General features: G+C 32.3%; 1 protein-coding gene and 1 long non-coding RNA gene across 4 annotated transcripts; both read right to left on the reverse strand.

Annotated features, from left to right (window-relative positions):
• Nucleotides 1–9,420: 9,420 nt before the first annotated feature.
• On the reverse strand, nucleotides 9,421–12,713 carry LOC111399484 (ricin B-like lectin R40G3). 3 transcript variants are annotated; one of them, XM_023026832.1, is made up of 5 exons: nucleotides 12,317–12,707; nucleotides 12,024–12,286; nucleotides 11,798–11,920; nucleotides 9,942–10,170; nucleotides 9,421–9,732 (listed from the first exon to the last, which is right to left on the reverse strand). In XM_023026832.1, exons 1-5 carry the CDS (start codon nucleotides 12,558–12,560, stop codon nucleotides 9,710–9,712), a joined length of 882 nt encoding a protein of 293 aa, XP_022882600.1. In that variant the 5' UTR covers nucleotides 12,561–12,707; the 3' UTR covers nucleotides 9,421–9,709. The 3 variants fall into 3 exon arrangements, with proteins under 3 accessions (XP_022882600.1, XP_022882597.1, XP_022882599.1); XM_023026829.1 differs by having other exon boundaries at nucleotides 12,024–12,706; XM_023026831.1 differs by having other exon boundaries at nucleotides 9,449–9,732; nucleotides 9,890–10,170; nucleotides 12,024–12,713.
• Nucleotides 12,714–16,247: 3,534 nt separating this feature from the next.
• Nucleotides 16,248–18,841, reverse strand: LOC111399485. Its single transcript, XR_002703677.1, has 2 exons — nucleotides 18,714–18,841; nucleotides 16,248–17,754 (listed from the first exon to the last, which is right to left on the reverse strand). It is a non-coding gene; the product is annotated as an uncharacterized LOC111399485 (long non-coding RNA).
• Between the last annotated feature and the right edge of the window lie 421 nt (nucleotides 18,842–19,262).

Raw genomic sequence — 19,262 nt, forward strand, 5'->3', positions numbered from 1 at the left:
TGTTTTAGCCAGATAAAATGTCATCTTCATCCACATGTTGAAATTTGTATGAGATTTTAAACACCATTAAATCTCAAGTATTCAAGTTGCTCGCATCAAGCTACAATTGTAACTATAAAGTTATCACAATACTTGACAAGACCTTCAATATGAAGTATACAAGTAGATTTATATAGATCTAATAAATCAACTCTCAATTGAGAATAAAAATGCAATTTCTAGGTCTATTTGGTGTAACTCAAAACTTAAACACACTATCAGGCTAACATAGGACTACGAACACAAATCTCATCGTAATGAAAATTGTTTATCTCAATTAGTATACTTAGGGCAGGGCAAAACCCAACCAAAACCGCTTTACTCGATCAACCCAAACCAAACCGATCAATTTGGGTTGATTTTTAAGTTCAATTGGGATGGGTTGGATTGAGGCTAGGTAGGGTTGGGTCTCGAGTTATGATCTAAAACCCAACCCAACCTAGCCTATCCCAATGAATTAAAAAAATAAAATTAATATCGAAAATGAAAAAAATAAATAAATAAATAAACACAATAGAAAAGATATAAGGACTTATAATTAATACTAGTTTTTGACACGTGCGTTGCACGAGTTTCGTATTTATTGTATTTTTATTAGCGTCAAAATTGTAGATTTTTCAAAATTGGTTGAAGATTCGAAATATTTGGTGAAGTCTAATCGTTTGGTTCTTTACATTAGCGCAGGATGCATGGAGATTTTTTTTTCGTTTTTTTATTTTTTCCTCATTTATGCATTTTTTATTTGTTTTGTTCATATTATAAATATTTTTTCTATTTAAAATACTTTTTAATTCTTTTTTTTTATGAAAAAACTTAATTTTTTCAATTTTAATTAAAAAATATTTATACTATAAGAAAGCACTGCAACACGCAATTTCCGTACCTCCCAAAAAATTAAAAAATAAAGATAGTATAAGACAGAAAATATTTTACAAAAAGTTACTTGTAAGTAAAAAATTTGAAGAGAAAAGAATTAAAAAAAATTTTAAATAGAAAAAAAAATTATTTGTAACGTAAAACTACGATATTGATTTCTCTCGGCACCATATTCATATGTATTTATATTTTGTGCTTCATACATATTTAATATTTATTTTATACTTATGTTGAAAAAATAAAAATTTGGATTTTTTTTTGAAATTTGGTTTAATAAGTGAATGTAACGTGTTCTGCATTCTCGGTATTTGTAAGTGCAAAAATCGATATATAAAAATACAGCAAGTTACAAATACGGTAGGTAGCATATATGGTAAGTTACAAATACGGTATGCAACATATATGGTAAGGTGCAAAATACGGTAAGTTGTTTGCAAATACGGTAGGCAGCATATACAGTAAACTACCTGCAAATACGGTAAGCTGCATATATGGATTTATAATTTGTTGTAAATGTATAAAATTTATTTAATATTGAATTTCTTAAGTATTAAATGTTGTAATTCAATATTGTTTCATTTTTTATAATTGTATTTCCAAAAATTAAAAAAAAAATTGGTTATGAAATTGCTAATTTTTAAATGTGATTTTTTGTTGAAAATAAAAATAATTTTTTTATATTATTTGTAAAAAAAAATTATTGTAATCTTATTAGCGTAATAAGAAGATTTATTATACATTTTTATTTTTTGTATTTTGTGAAAAATTTTGTTTATAGTAATTGACAAATATTCTTCCACACACACATCATGCCAACAACATTAAAAAAAATAATAATTTTAGTATATATTAAAAAAAATATTATGGAGGTAAAGGGAGGCCTCCGTATTACATGGAGATAAAGCCTCCATAATATGGAGGCTCATGTGTGCTTTAGTCTCCGTAATTACGGAAGTTCCAACGTGCATTTTTTAACTTTCTTTTTTTTTTCATTGGCTCTCAGTACAATAATTTAATTTCATTTAATCAACTTAATTTTTTTAATATTCCTAAACTAAATACATAAAATAATGGAGACTTACTCTTTCTCCATTTTTACACGCTACAATCATACTTCTCTATTTCTCCACACTATCTCTTTCACTATTTTCTCAAGCTATCAACCATATATCTTTAGAAAGTTTATTTTTTAGCACATAAGTAAGTTTAAATAAAAACATTATTTTTATATATGTACGTAAAAGGTATATAGTAACTATTTGGATGATCAAAAAATAATATCAATCAAAATATTTACAAACCGTTTAAATAATAATTTATTGAGAGGGTTAATTCAAGAGCAAAAGTGTGAATTCCATAAATATATGATTGAAAATATGTTTGAAAAAAAATAAATTTTGAAAAATGAAGATCAAACATGTTAACAAATGAATATATTTATTTTTTGAGAAATGAATTTTTATTACAATTTCATTTTTATCATGAAATGATTCTAATCTTAATATGTTAGATTGTGCTTCAAAATTACATAATCTATCAAATATAGTTTTTAAAATTAATTTTTATAAAATAATTTGTTTTTACGATTTTTTTTTGGAAGGTGAACTATAATAGTAGTAAAAAATAGAGAATAATTAATTTCTTAGTAATTTTATAAAATAATATATTTGGCCTCCATAATGCATTCCACAATGCCTCTGTTTAACTGAGGCTCATACTTGAGCCTCCATTATTACTTTACTAAATAAATAAAAAATCATAAAAACATATTACTTTATAAAAATTAATTTAAAAAATTATATTTGATAGATTATGTAATTTTGAAGCACAATCAAACATATTAAGATTAAAATCATTTCATGATAAAAATGAAATAGTAATAAAAACTCATTTCTCGAAAAATAAATATATTCATTTGTTAACATGTTTGGTCTTCATTTTTTAAAATTTATTTTTCTTCAAATATATTTTCAATCATATATTTATGGAATTCACACTTTTGCTCTTGAATTAACTCCCTCAATAAATTATTATTTAAACGGTTTGTAAACATTTTGATTGATATAATTTTTGGGTCAATCAAATGATTACTATATACCTTTTACGTACATGTATAAAAATAATGTTTTTATTTAAACTTACTTATGTGCTAAAAAATAAACTTTCTAAAGATACATAGTTGATAGCGTAAGAAAATGGTGAAAGAGATAGTGTGGAAAAATAGAGAGGCAAGCTGTAGCGTGTAAAAATGGAGAAAGAGTAAAGAGGGCTTTATGACATAATCATCCACGCCACGTAAATTGAGGAAAAGCAGCAAAGTCACTGCATCAAACACGTAAGATAAATGACGTCGTTTTTTTCTCTCAATAAAAAAAAAAAAGCTACAGTGAGACAAAATAGAAGAATCTTCAGTAGTGAAACATTGCCCTTTTTATATAGTAGTGAAACATCCATTTTCTTTATATAGACCGATTCACATGAACACTATGTACAAATGACATGTTATTTGACAATAAAGTGATTCAACTTTTATTATGGAGAAGTCCAAACCGACCAACCCAACCCAAACCGACCCAAACTTGATTGGTTTGGGTTGTGCTGGGTTTAGACCATTAACTAGGTTTGGTTCGTTTGATTTTAGATCAAACTGGCCACATTGGGTTGAGTTTGGGTTAGAAAAAAATCAAACCAAGTTTTTCCATTTTTCCACAACTAAAATGATCCTTATCTATCATAAACTCATTAGTCGGCCATATAAATTTCAAGAACTCAAATGTTCTTAATAAATTTATTGTCCAATTAGAACTTCCTTGACATCATAGATTTGATTGGATTTTCCGTACACCATTCATACTTAAATTGATTTACCAAAGCACATAATATTAATTTGAAATTTGGAATATTTGAAATTAGATTGCTCTCGCTTGAAAACAAATTACTCTCACTTGAATCCGAAGTTTAAAACAACTCTTTGTAGTTAAATTGATTTACCAATACACATACTATTAATTTCACTAAATATTTGTCAAAAGTTTCTCCTTTCCAAAGAGAAGTATTAATTATGACATATTTAGGACTGAATTTCCACCCAAAATTTCACTTATGAACAAGCACCATTTGGATTGTTATGTGTATCTCATAGTTACAAAGCTTGTTCTTAACTGACTCATGTTTCTAAACTTATTAGGAAAATCAAGAACTTACGTAACTGATAATGGGTTTAAGATAACTTATACTTGGTTATTTATGTGTCCAAAATTAATCCACTTCTGAAGATACGTTGAGATAACTTCACTGGGTCACAAGTTGTAGTTAACCAACACTCTTCCCAAAAGCAACTATGAAAATTTGACTGTATTAGCTTAGCGTCATCACATTCAGCAATACTTTGCTCCTTCTACCCAATACACCATATAATTTTGGTGAACAAGGAATAGTCAATTCAGTGAGACGTTTTATTTTATTACATTGATCATTGAACTCTTATGCACTCAAACAATTCTCAAAGTCGTCATTTTCATAATTTGATTTTCTACTTCACTACAATGAAGTCTAAATCATTACAATATTTTCAACTTATAAACTCCGAAGCGCAACGGAAATACGTGAATTCATCTATAAATATAATTAAAAAATGAGGTTTCACCCCTCTCTTAATCATAACTAGCAAAGATATTCAAGTGGACTATAAAGAAGCTTAGCTCTTGTAATCCTTGAATTGTTTTCACAATTCAAAACCTCAAATCATTGCACAAACATCCATATTTTTAATAATAATTATCACTATAAGTACGAATAGAATTATCATGAATAAGTCTAAGTTAGGACCACTATTAGAAGAACAACAAGATCAAGTTTTAAGGTGTCTTTGATACTATCGTAATATCAAATATGAGGTTAGTTTCTCCACTTTGAAATATTGGGTCGCATGTCAAGTAAACTTCCTTTTCATCATCATTGTTGGTATATATATATTTTTCACCGAGTCAAAAGTAGACAATAAACTAAAGACACTATCCCTCATTTGTTCGAGCTTATTTGCATAACTTTGATGAGGAGCTCATTGTAATCATATGATAGTTAACATCATTCAGTATGTGGTTTTGGAACATATTGACATTAGTTTTGATTAAACCCCCATTTGACTCCCATTAAATTACATACCATCATTCTATGAAAAGACACGTAATTGATTCCATGGCTATAATTACTCCACCAAACACACCTCAACATTCTCCGTGGAAAAATACAATTTTGAATCTATCATCAATTAATTGAATCCATTGCTATAATCAATCCATTAAACAAGCTTGAACAGTCCATGTTATCTTTCCCAAAAAATCCCCAAATCGGAGTCTTATTTGGTAGAAAAACAAAAAATTACCACTGATTTGAAGAATTTCCCCTTCAATCACATTCACAACTTTCTTCACATCCAAATCTAGGTGCCAACAAATTGATAACCATGTTGAGATTTCACATATATCCGATTACTCTGCAATTATGGAATCGCTAATAGCTGTGAATAAATTTTACATTTTAACCTGAAAATCATATAAATCCCTCTTTTATCATATGAAGATATCAAAATCAGCAATTCACACTGAGATAATTGGCGACTTTCCAGTTTCTATATTAACCTTAATAGTTGTATAGATATTTCAACACAGCCCTCTTTGAAAAAGTAAATATCTAGACTTATTTCCTACATCTCCAATAGCTTTAAATTGAAAAATGGAAACACTAAATCGGTGTTCAACATTAGGTTCAAGCAAGAACAAACAACCAATCGGAGGTTCACAACTAGTTGCTAACCGTCACACTTTTTGTTAATGGGTTCAGATAGGAACGAAAATAGGGATGAAGATACCAACCAAAAATCTTTGGGTTCCATATGGAACAGTCAGGCCTGAGAAGGTTCGAAGTTATTGGAAATTATTGATCCTAAATAGGAAGATACATGACTCCACATCTTATAACCCATTCGATAATGATTTTGTCCGACTCAAAGAGAAGGCTCGATGGATCCCCTGTTATTTGGGATAGAGGAAATGGTTGCATGCAATTAGCAATATTTCCTGAAGGAATAACAATGCTGAGAAGCAAATAGATAATGTAGTTGCGGAATCGAACTCCAAGAAAAAGAAAATGGTGCTACATAAACCCTCACACATTAATGGCAGTAGTTATGTATGCTAATTCAAATGTTCACTATTTAAATGACATCTATGAACTAAAACAACTTAAAATCCCATAAGCATACATGGCAGCTTTCACAGATTTTATTATCGCATTTTTTATATTACATTTGGTATCACCCCATAGCCATCAATTATTTATGCACTTGTGGATGCATATTGATCATTACCAATTTAGCCCCTGTTTGGTTCTGATCTTTCATCCCGCAAAATTAATTTTTTTGATTGTTACTTCTCTAAATCGGCCAATATTTTTTACTTCTTCACTCACAGGTAGGACCCATCTTTCTCTCTAACGGTCAAAAAATCAATTCTTATAATCACTACAGAACAAACCCTCAATATGCACAACATTGTCTTAACCTGTCCATGCATAATCTACCGAAATATCCAACTGATTAACGAACATGTATGTAATTTTGTATGGAAATGTTTGATGGATCACTGAACAAATGCATAATCACATTCATACGTATTAATATCTAAAATGGAATGAACATACATGCATGTACATCAATACCATATCATTGAAGTATGTTGTCACGTTGACATTTCCATTTTGCATCTACAATTGTTCAACATCCCTTTTCTTAAAATGCTAGAAATTATGACAGTACTCAACCTATACATTGCAAGAGTTGTAGGAATTAATGGTTTATATACCTTTGTAGTGTTATTTAAAAGCATTCCTAACAACATACCTCCTCGAAAATGTGCACAAATACGCACAATAGAAAAGGATATATAAATTCGGGGCCAAAACACAGATTACATATCATGCATTACAACTTACAGTTAAAAAACAGTTTCAGGCAATCTTATAAAAAATGAAACATGATAGTATATTACATATCAGGTATGAGGCATGATAGTATATTAGATATGNACAGTTTCAGGCAATCTTATAAAAAATGAAACATGATAGTATATTACATATCAGGTATGAGGCATGATAGTATATTAGATATGAGTCACAGAATAAGAATTAAGTAGAAGGATAGTGAAATTTTGAAAATAGATGCGAGTATCATGTGACTTAAAACTTATGCTTAAGGGAAATCAAGAGAAGGTGCAGTTAACGATGGATCACTATAAATTATAAGCATCAAGAAAGTATTCAAGATCTAGAGTATAACATCATTCATCTTCTTTTCTTACTTGTTTTTCTTTTTAGATCAGTACATTATTCTCATATCTCAAACTTTGGTAATATACCATATATTTAAAGGAATAATGAACACATAAGTGACATGCGAAGCAATATAGAGTTAGAAGGGTGAAACTCGAGATTAGTGATAGTCCTATTACAAAGTCTCCGTGGATTTCGACTAGTCCAAAAATTTGAATAATTTATGCCCATTTCGATTTTTTGAATGATATTACAGTTTTTACTGTAAATCGGTAAAGAATTGATCTTTGGGATGTTTTTGTGATTTCTTTGGTAGATCATTCATGAGAGAATCAGCATTCACATAAATGGAAATTGCAAAAAAATTGGGGATTTTGATGATTGTTAAACGTATGTGAAGGGCATATTTGGTGGAGTAAACTAATTTGGCATGTTTAATGCAATAGAGGTTGGGTTGTTTTTTACATTTCATTTTTACCTATATTTTGTAGAGTAGCACAAAAAAAAAAAATTAAAAAATCACAATTGAACCGAACTCGTTGGTTTGAACCCATTTGTTCCAATCCATGTGGACCCGTCATTTTTTTCCTCAAACCGAACCAAACCATTTTAAAATGATTTGGTCTAGGTTTCGATTTTCAAAAACTGCACAAAAAGGAACCGAACAATTTTTTTAATTTTTAATTAGAAATTTAATTTTATTAAATTATAAATTTTACAATAATCACCTTCGAAAAAAATATACCAATTTAGCAATACAAATTACTACCGACCATTTGAAATAATCATATAAAGTAAATTATGTTTATCGTTACTAGCCCACGATTTTACAAGTGCACTACACTCGTCCTGACCCGATATTTAAACTATACTAAAATTACACCCAAATCATATGAAATGAACCAAAAAAGCATATAGTTTCATTGTTTGTACATCCTTCATTAAGTATTCATTATTTTCTTTACTCTCAGTCGGGTTAATTAATTTTTTGTCTCCATTGGTTGAAGTATTTAGAGCGCCTTTGGTTTGCCTGTTTTTAGTTTTCAAAAATGCCCAAAACACGTTTAGTCTGTCATTTCTGAAAATACATTTCCGAAAACAAAGAAAAATTTATAACTAAAAATTCAAAACGATTTTTTTTTTTTTTTGAGTATTTTCAGTTAAAAAACTCCGTGCAGAAAACGGTCAAAGCACATGTTTTTTCCAGGGGATGCAGCAGTACTTTTAAAATAAAATGTTGTAATCCGATACAATTTAGTAAAGTATAATCATTTTAAAACCCACAAGGTTTTTCAATTTCCATTTTTTTTTTTCATTGATCGAAATTTTTTATCGTTCCGCACAAGCAATATTTTCCTTAGAAAGTGAAAGATGGTACCATGAAGCAAGCGAAGGATTTCAACACGTTTCCACATTACCCTAAGATCGAATTTCAACCATGTAATTATTTCTCCATTGTTGGGTATCACCTTTGAAAATAAAACGAATGGTTTTGTGACATCTTAGACAGAGCCCCCCTAGAACAATTTTTGCCAACTATTTTGATTACCTTTACATTTTAAGAAAAGAATGCTTAGGTTGTTAACTATATTTCTTGAATTTAGATTTAATTTTTAAATAGGTTATTGAAATTAATACTTTTTCTTGCATCAAGTTCTAGAAAATTTTGGGGTAGCTAAATACTTATCCTTATTTTTCGAACAGGAATATTTGTACATTGAAGTTTATTAGGATAATATTCCTCCGTTTCATTTACATAAGCTTATTTTATTTTTCATAAACGGATTAAGAAATCTTATTTAATGTTATTGAAAAAGTTATTTTTGTCAATAAATTTCCTAGTTTACCCCCGTTTAATTTTCACTTCCCAACAACTAGTAGTAAATTATTGTTAAAATTAATACAGAATTTGAAAATTGATTTCAAGTAGTAGGCAAATTATTGGGAAATGTGCATATATTTGGACGATTTCAAGTAGTAGGCAAATTAAATTGGAAAAATTGATTGAAATTAGACACATTAAATAAGGGCATATTAGTAAAAGAACAAAACAAAATATTCTAAATTATAAAAAAAAAAAAAAAAAGACGATATATTTGGGACAAGAAAAAGGAAACTAAATCTATATAAATGAGATGAAGGGAATACTATTTAATATAACTATAATTATAACACCAATTTAGGTAGAACTAAATATCATTAAATCAAAGGTACAAGTATTAAATAATTCATATAATTTTACCTTTAATCGAACATATCAAATTAAGGTACGCAATCAGTGTAGGCATAGTTGAAAGTTTATTAAAGTGACCACACATAAACATAGCTGCATCCTTAAGGTATCAAATCAAGCATACAGTGCTGTTGAAGCCCCACAGCACATTATTACTACAACATACATGATGATAGTAAGTCCGAATAAGGGAACTCCCATCTCCTTCCACCAACTGGCGTAATCAACACAAACTCAGCACGGCAGGTCCTCGTATCCTAGACACAATTCAATAATAACATAATTGGCAATAAAATAATTGAACAGTGACAATTAAGTCGAGTTATGAAATTATCTGAGCAACTATTTCTTATATTATATATTGATAAAATGGTGCAAAAGAGTGGTCATCAACACGTGGATTAAATAATGTACCGATTAAAATCTGCATGAAATCATAATCTTTACGTCATGTTGAGAGACTTACGGTGAGGAACAATCTTCCACCGCTGATTTTCTCCCTTTTTCCATTCCCATAGAACAATAATAGTGCCATCATGGACGCCGCCATGATTTTTATCTCCATTTAAAGCATCTACATTTAGGCGAATATTATTAACCATCCTTATGGTTCTGTAACCATCACCCAAGTCTTTGCTCTCGGTCCACAAAATTGACTCATCAAGAACATCAGAATTGTAAGGAATCAATTGCACCTGAACAAGAAACCCCCCACAAATGACACAGTGAGAAACAATTTCTCCTCGAGGAGAGACCAAATTATGGTGGTGACTTTTCATTTTATCTTTTTTACTTTGTGACTTTTAAAGGGGAAGCAGGGGATTGGACATTTGAAGGGGGAGGGGATTGATATGTGCAAAACAAAGACTGCCCCACAATCGAAATCAGCCAACTAAGGACTGTGAAGAATCATATAATTGTTAACCTATTCCATACAAGTCTATGATCCATATCATACTCACAACAAATCAAATGAATTCTCAGTTCCAAAATACACTTTTATTCGTGCCAAAGCATAATTAAACTTGACCATGAAAAGCCAATGCAATCTAAATCTCCACCAAAGATACATGGTGCAGCTTAAGAGTGTGCCAACTTGTATCAATAGGTAAAATTTACCATTTCCCTCATTCAACATTTATATTCATACAGCGTGTGGAAGGGGTTAACAATGAGGAAGTTCTGCCTTGTGCAGAGAAATCACAGAGCTATCAGTTCTCAGTGACATTAGCTTTGCCAAATTAAAAGAGACCTAAATAGCTTGTAGCAGTGGAATGATGTGCAAGGATTTGAAATCATGCTATGAGTTAGGTTTGTCTTTTTCATATAAACTGCAGTTTAGAAGAATCAAGCAACAGAGAGTGGCCTAGACAATGTTTTCTCTTTCAGCTTTACGATTTTCCTTCACAGGATTGTGGAAATTTCAAAAGCATTTGGTACTTTCAAAAGCAAAATGCTAGCAAGTAATTTGACGGTGAGCAAGAAGGGTTATTAAATTTCAGTCATTTATATTAGACGTAACGTAGAACTCATAATTTTTGTATTGCTTCAATTAATTGGAGACTTCGTATTAGATTTCATATTTTCGTACCTAGCTGTTGTATGGACAGTATAAACAAAGCAAATCTTTGATTGCTTGGAACATTCTATCATTAGTTCGGATGAACTCACAGTTAGTTTCTTTGGTTCTCAATTTGTACAGTACCATACTTGGCATCACAACATAATAATATTATCATTTACAACAAAGTAGCCTCGAAATCAGCATCAAACCCTCACATATGCCTACTTCCATAGAGCTTAGTTAATGAATGAACAACCCCTATAAAAAAGACAAACACCATAGAAAAAGCACCCATTTTGGTGCCTGACTATTACCATTCACTTTTTATAGGAACCTGTAACTGAATGAGTTTCCATCAGCTTCAGATGCCATCTCTCTTGGCCGAGAAACCCCAAACAACCATAGCATTATTGCACCCATAACGTCCAAATGAAACATATGGAACTAGTTGTCCATGTTTTGGAAAAAACACTGGAAGATAGTTATCTTGTTGCTAACACTGAGTGATTACTAAAATGCATCAAGACAACTTTTTTTTATCTTGAAGCACACTTCACAAAAGCCTACTCAACGCGAATTATTTTTTATTTTGCCAAACGTTCCAAGGAGCTCTCGAGATTGAACTAAAAGAGAGGAAAATAAACTTATGCTGTGTTTGGATAATTTTATCCAGGAAGAAAGATATATACGGACTGATGCTAAACGTGAAAACAAACAAAAATTAACGCACTGATCAACAGATAAAAGAGTGAACATACAGGATGTGTGGCTCCAGTTGAGTGCTTAATCGCCTGCCCAGTGGCTTTATTAATCAACGCAAAGCTAGGGAAACCTTGTTCGTCCTTGACTCTTGTGCTGAACTTCTCATCTTTGAACCAGTGCTGAAATAGCAAGATACACCACAAATGACAAACCGATCACTTTTAACTTGAATTGAAGAAAAAGACACAAGGGGATTGCAATTTTTGTAACAAAAGAACATACCTGAAATGGGTCTGATAGGTTGGAAGGGGCAAGGATAACCTTCCCATCTCGGATGGTCAAAGAGTAGTTAGTCTCCGCCTTAGAATAAACCCTAACAGAGGTTTTGTTAGCGAATTCAGAGCTGTGGTGATGGACAAACGAAGGGAGGTGGGGATGATGATGATGGTGGTGATGCGGATTGTTTTCGCTCTGATGAGAGACAACTGGAGGAGGCGGAGGATACCGTGGTCCCCCTATATGGGAGCTGTGATAGGGCGGCGGATTTTCACCGTAAAAGGGAGGCGGCGGCGGATTTTCACCGTAAAAGGGAGGCGGTGGTGCATCTTCCCCGTAAAAGGGAGGCGGGTATGGCCGCGGTGGAGGCGGTGGCGCATCTTCCCCGTAAAAGGGAGGCGGATATGGCCGCGGTGGAGGCGGTGGAGCATCTTCCCCATAAAAAGGAGGGGGGTGTGGTCGCGGTGGTGGGGGTGGCGGGTAATCTTCTTCTTCCCTATCTGGACCATGGTGTGAATGGCGATAGCCATGGGGGCGTTCCATTTCGACTTCCTATCTGCAAAGATTGGGGCTTTCTAGGTTTATGAAGCGTTGTTATGCCAGCTAACTGCGACTCGTTAAATTATACTTTTAGGACCTTCATTTTATTTCTATCAACAATTTGTTCAACCAATCTGTGAAATCAATGTAAAGTTTGTGTTTAATAAGTAAGCAAAATGTTTTAAAGGACTCAATTTAAAATTTCTAATAAACCTTGGGAGATTCGTTCATGGAATATAAAAGAAAAAGCATGGGTGTGGGCCTAACTCTTCGATACTACACTAGTGAGCTGTCACCCAATCAATGGCTTTTTCGTTGTCTGTCTCACTCAAGTGTTTGAAAATTGTACGCTGTATTGAGATTTTAGATATTTTAGAAATAGGACAAACACACCTGTGTCCCTCTAATTTGTATATCACAAACTTGTTTCTATTATAATGTTGTAATTTATAAATCATATGATTTTTTGGATGATTTCTATGGTGGAAAATTGGACGGAAAAGACACTGATGTTTCAGGATTATGATTCAGTGACTAGATTACAAATGGTGAAAAATATATTCTCAGTTGAGAATGTGACAATTCAAGATTATTTTAGTAATGAAACCAATCATCCAATTGTAAGAATTACGATATGTCGAGGACTCTGTGAAAATATTGTTGGAAAAAAAAAGAGAGTGAAAGGCTCATTTTTAGCAAAATTTTTGGTGGGATCCATTGGTCCAATTTGAAATATCAAAGTTGATTCGTGTTCTCCTTCGTGAGAGCATCAAAATCATATATTTACTTGCCAAAATTGATGAATGGATGAATGAAAAATTGGAGCTCAAAGATTACTATTGAAAGATGATTTATGTGGGAAAATAAAATTTGTCCCACATAGAAAAAAATGAAAGCAATAACCACTTTAAATATGGTTGCACATTAAAAGAGTGTAATCATCTGTAGCATAGAGACTCTCTCCACTTGCGTGCGCAAAGGGTGCAAATCACGGACCGAAATAACTTTCGGATCTTGAACTTGTATGCAAGCGCAACATGTGTACACGAATGTTAGACCGAACGGAGCAAAAATTCGCCCGTTTGGAATGTCCACGTTTTGCAATTTTTTTCTTACTTTCTCTAGTGACTTTTGAGTTCCTGAACAAGACTCCAAGAATCTGAAGTGACTCCAATATTTATTGTCATAGAATTGATGGTAGATTTGTCTATATAAGTTCTCATTCTCCAGAAATTCCAGAACACACACGAAAATAGGAGAAAAACATTATGCATATTTTTTTCTAGTCTACATCTCGATTTCTGTTCAGCGTCATCATTGTGGTGATATTGTTCGGATATTAGTCAGTTTGCTGGAATAGTATCTGTAGTGTTCAGGTTCTACAAATTTTTTACCGTTGTATCCTGAAAAATAGACGCCCGGATTAAATGTCAAGCACTTACGGTGAGAGAGAGAATCTGTTTTAGGGAAACTGTGCTCGCACAGGCTTTTAGTTGAAAGTTCATCCACTGTTTAATATTTATGTAATTTATTCGTTTGTTTTAGTTTTATTATATTATCGTTCTTTTTATGTTGTTTATTAAAATTAATCTGCTTTAATTTTTATTTATGTTAAAAATACAAATTTGAAGAAAAAAATATTTCTACAATTTCGGTATGTGAAATTTTACTGCAATATTAATCTGAAATTTCGATATGTGCAAAACTGATATGTGAAAATACGATATATATAAAATGGGTAAAATAATATGTTCAAATATCGTTAAAAGCATATACGGTAGGCTGAAAATATAGTAAGGTGCAAATACGATAAGTTGGCTACAAATACGGTAAGCTTCTTGCAAATACGGTAAACTGTATATACGGTATGCTTAAAATCAATATCTAAACTACATATACAGTATGCGATAATCTGATTTCATTTACACCACTAAATTCCAACAAATTTAAAACAGATTTCTAAGAAAAAAGTTGGTTTCTTATACTATTAATTTTAGAAACTAATTTTTTTGTTTGACTTTCAGAAATGGCAGCCGAATCGACCAACACGGATGTGATCCAAAATGTGCCGAAATCAGGTTGTGGACTCAGCTCAAGCTCTGTTGCGGCTCAGAATGGGGCTAAATTGCCAAGTCATGTGTTGAGTCAAACTGTAACTCCAACAAATGATCATACCGTTAATATTCTGGTTAATCATGGAGAAAAATGGAGAAATTCAATGGCTTAGATTTCAAAAGGTGGCAGCAGAAAATGCTATTTTATTTGACCACTTTAAATCTTACGAAATTCTTGACTGAAACTGTTCCAAAACTCAATCGGTGTGAGAGAGATGTTCAAGCAATCAATGCATTTGATATTTGGAATCGTTTGGATTTTCTGTGCCGAAACTATATTATAAACAGTTTAGCAGACACGCTATACAATGTGTATAGTACTATGAAAACTGTTAAAGAGTTGTGAGAATCGTTGGACCAAAAATATAAAACTGAGTATGCCAGAACTATAAAGTTTATTGTCGGCAGATTCTTAGACTATAAAATGGTGGACTCCAAAACAGTTATCAGTAAAGTGCAAGAATTCCAAGTGATTCTTCACAAAATTCATGCTGAATGGATGATTTTGAGTAAAACTTTTCAAGCGGCTGCAATTATTGAAAAATTGCCCCCCGCGTGGAAAGATTTCAAGAATTATTTTCAGTACAAACGAAAAGAAATGAACGTCGAAGAACTAATTGTTAAATTTTGAATTGAAGAAGACAATAAGAGTTCTAAGATGGAATTTCTAAGAAGAAATTTCAATGGAAATGTTTCAATTGTGACAAAGTAGGCCACGAGTTTTTGGAGTGCAGATTGTCAAAGAAGAAGAAAGAAGCAAATGTAGTTAACTACATGGCACAAGATGTGTCGGAACTGAATTTCTCAGCCGTCGTTTTCGAAGTGAACATGGTAGGTTCAAACCCTAAAGAGTGGTGGATTGATATCAGTGCTACGAGGTATATGTGCTCTGATAAGGAGCTGTTTACAACGTTCGAAGCAATTGAAAATAGGGAGAAGTTGTTCATGGAAAAGTCAACAACTTCTGAAATCAAAGATCAAGAAAATGTGGTTTTGAAGATGACATCGGGAAATGAGTTGACTCTCAACAATATGCTATATGTGTCGAAAATTTGGAAGAACCAAGTGTCCGGGTCGCTTTTGAATAAACATGATTTTCGCATTGTATTTGAGTCAGACAAAGTTATTTTGTTGAAAAGTGGAATATATGTCGAAAAATGTTATATTTCCGATGGTATGTTTAAGCTCAATGTAATGGTTGTTAAACAAAAAATGAATAAAGTAAACTCTTCTACTATTATGCTCTAAACGGTAACAAAAGATTTAACTTTTACTTATTAAAATTTTAGACTGATATTCTCTTAGGTTGGCATCATTTTGAATTTTCCTTCATTAATCCTATTTAGGAGTGTCTAGGCTAATATACCTTATTTTTGCAAAAACAATGGAAATTGTCCTATTTCATAAATACTGTGGTGGAAGCAAGCCAAATCATCGGAACTTGCATATCGAAATATTAGTTCTAAAGCATCCCCTATACATTCAACCACATTCTCAACACAAGTTCCTACAGATATACTTTTACTCGAAAACAAGGAAAAGAAAAATATGTGAAAATAAAATTACACACGCCTCATGTACAATTGTAAATTGATTCAGATTATAACCTCTATGAAGATTAAAAACTGTTCCATAGAATAGAAACCTCGACAATCAACAAATGAACCGATCAAAACCAGGCAAATCCCAATTGAAGGCACAGATCACATCATAACTCTTCTAGTAAACTTTCGTGAAACTATACACATCTGTAGAGGAACTTAAAGAAAATCCAGATTGAATACAAGACAACACATATACGAAAGAGCAGAAGACTTTGGCGCTGACAATCGTGCTGTTGCAGAATAAACAATTTCTGCTAATTCACTGAATACCATGTTTGCAGAAACTTACAGCTGGAGCAGTAAATAATAGTTCTTCCCAATAATTTTTACCCCTTAAAGCTATCACTGGAATAGAAATCAATGTGCTAGTTCTGAAAGCATTGTGTGCAAAAAGCCAAAAAATCTAGTTGCTAGAATGATAAATTTAACCACAAAATGTAATAGCAGGGAAGTTAAAAGATTTTGTGAGAAAATGAATCAATCGCTGACAGCACAAATTATAGCCACTGCTACATGGGAAATAATAAAAAATGAATCTTCTTCCACAGAAACACAAGAAGAAATAAGCAGCCACTGCTAGTGGATGAAAGAACAACGGTGAAGCTTTACCGATCAGAAACCAAGTAATGTAGTTAACCATGAATAGAATGCAGACATTCTGATCAATCACAGACATCTTGTGAAGAGGTTAAATTTTGGCCATTTTCGAAGTTGACAGAGATCTTTGCGTTCCACCTCCATTAGGTCTTAGTCAAAGTATTTCAACACACTCGATGAAGTCCATATTCATGTGTAGTTGGCTAAAATGTTTGAACTTAGTTGTATTTCACAGAAGAAAAATGTTACGTAATCAAAATACCTACTGCACAAGCTTAACTACTAAAGCTAGTAGTAGCTTCTATTTCAAGTTATTTGTTTCTCTCATTATAGTTGATGGCATGAAAAGATCCTTAGTTTCAGATAAGAATTCTGTAATTAATTACTATTCTCTAAAACATAGTTGCATCAACAATCATATAGAAATTAGTAACATTCAGCCCCTATTTGTCATTCATTTTCTCTCATTCTTTCCCATTATTTTTTCCACGGTACTCATTTTCAACCACACATTCTTCATTAAAATAATATTACACGTAAATCAAAAACATTTCCTTCTTTTTTAACCACACATTTCAACATCAATCACTATTCCATAATACATTCTTCCCAAATAATGGGTGACAAACACACCCTCAGTGTCACTCTCAAGCAAATAAGTAACAACAAATATTTTCTTGAATTCTAATAATGATTGAAAAGAATTCATTAGTTATTTTTGGTACTTTAACGGTTGGTTTCTATAGACTGAGAATTGCAGATAAGCCTTGACTCTTCTCCAAAGGACCATGTGAGTCCTATCAAACTTCTACTGCACTATTCAGTGTCTTAAGTATCTCCCATCAAATCTCAAAGCCAAACAAGAAGGTTTTGAGCTTCATTCTGCTCAAAAATTAGGGAGGTAACAAAAAATGAACAACTATCAAATGGATGGATTTGGATATCTCTATCAAATCAATTAAGATACAATCACCAACCAGAGAGAGAGAGAGAGAGAGAGAGAGAGAGATTTTTAAATCATCACTCTCACTGTTAAGGATGTTCATTCACTGTAATGATGATAAAGCCAGAGTTCATCTGCTTTAGTCCAGGGAATAGCTCAAGAAAAGAAGATTTGGATGCCATAGAAAATAGAATCTTCAATCCCAATTAGGGTTGGAAGAAGTTATACCATCAGTATTTAAAGACAATCAACTAGAAAGACACGATCGGACAAAAAACAATTTTTCCCTAGAATTCGGGATTAACCTTCTCAGTCTAAAAACATCAACACTAGAAGACAATAACTCATACTAATATCTGGAAAAAAGATACCGTTTCAGTTTAAAACATTTATAAAGCATTTCATGGTAGACTTGGCAATTTATAATTTAAAACTAGACTTGGAGTTTTAGATTAAAAAAGGAAAATTAAACTGCAACCAAGAGGATTATTTCCCAATCGTGTTATTAATCTGGCAGCAGAGACAGCCAGGCGGTTCATTTTATTCTCACCCATAATTCGATCCAGAATTATACTCATCAAGATAAAAAAAAAATTCACTGTATTTTCTACTCCCATTAAGATTTGCCTTCAATTTCATTTTCGCAATCGCAATTCTCACATTCAAAACAAAAAATTCAAAAATTTTCCACATTTTTCTCTTAAACGCATTGACATTTTTTTCCCAGCAATGATCAGATAAACAGCGAAATATCCAGTGTATACGAACCCAAATTTGCAGACCTCCCACCGAGCATTCCAGAAAATTCATCCACACAAAAATGAAAAGATCAAACAATTAAACACTGATATATTCATAAAAACAAAAATACGCATCTGGCCAAATAATTTTTACTTACCGACAGATCGTGGGAAGTTAGAACGAGTTAAAAACCTATCTTGTTCGGAGACTCACTACTACCCAAGATCGCGATTTGCTCTCTCTCTCGTCCGAGAGGGGTTTGAAGTTTTCGCACTAACGTGCCGCTCCAGGGACATTCGATTTGGTGGAACAATTACTGGGACGCTGGAAGTAAGGGTGGGGAGTTCGATTCCTGGAGTTAACACTGGGAGTCATATGGAGAGAAAGTCATTAGTGTGAACAAACGTCCAGTGAGGAGAGCTCTCTTTGCGGAAGGAGTCCAAATAAGTTGTGAGAACCTGGAAGCCAACAATGACACATCCTGCGATTTACCTCCCTGAGCTGATGAGGGGCCGGAAGTTTAGGGACAAGAATCTAGTCGGACGCAAGCCCGGACACCTTGTAAGTTTTCGCACTAACGCAAAATTTTCTTTATAATTTTTTACTCTAGCATGTTTGGTCAATTTACTTGTATCAGTAGAAAAGGCCCATACTGTTAACCCTTTTTACAATAAAATATTATTTATATAAATTCAAAACTTTTTTA

Source organism: Olea europaea, chromosome 9, assembly GCF_002742605.1.
Source record: "Olea europaea var. sylvestris chromosome 9, O_europaea_v1, whole genome shotgun sequence".
Lineage (NCBI taxonomy): Eukaryota > Viridiplantae > Streptophyta > Magnoliopsida > Lamiales > Oleaceae > Olea > Olea europaea.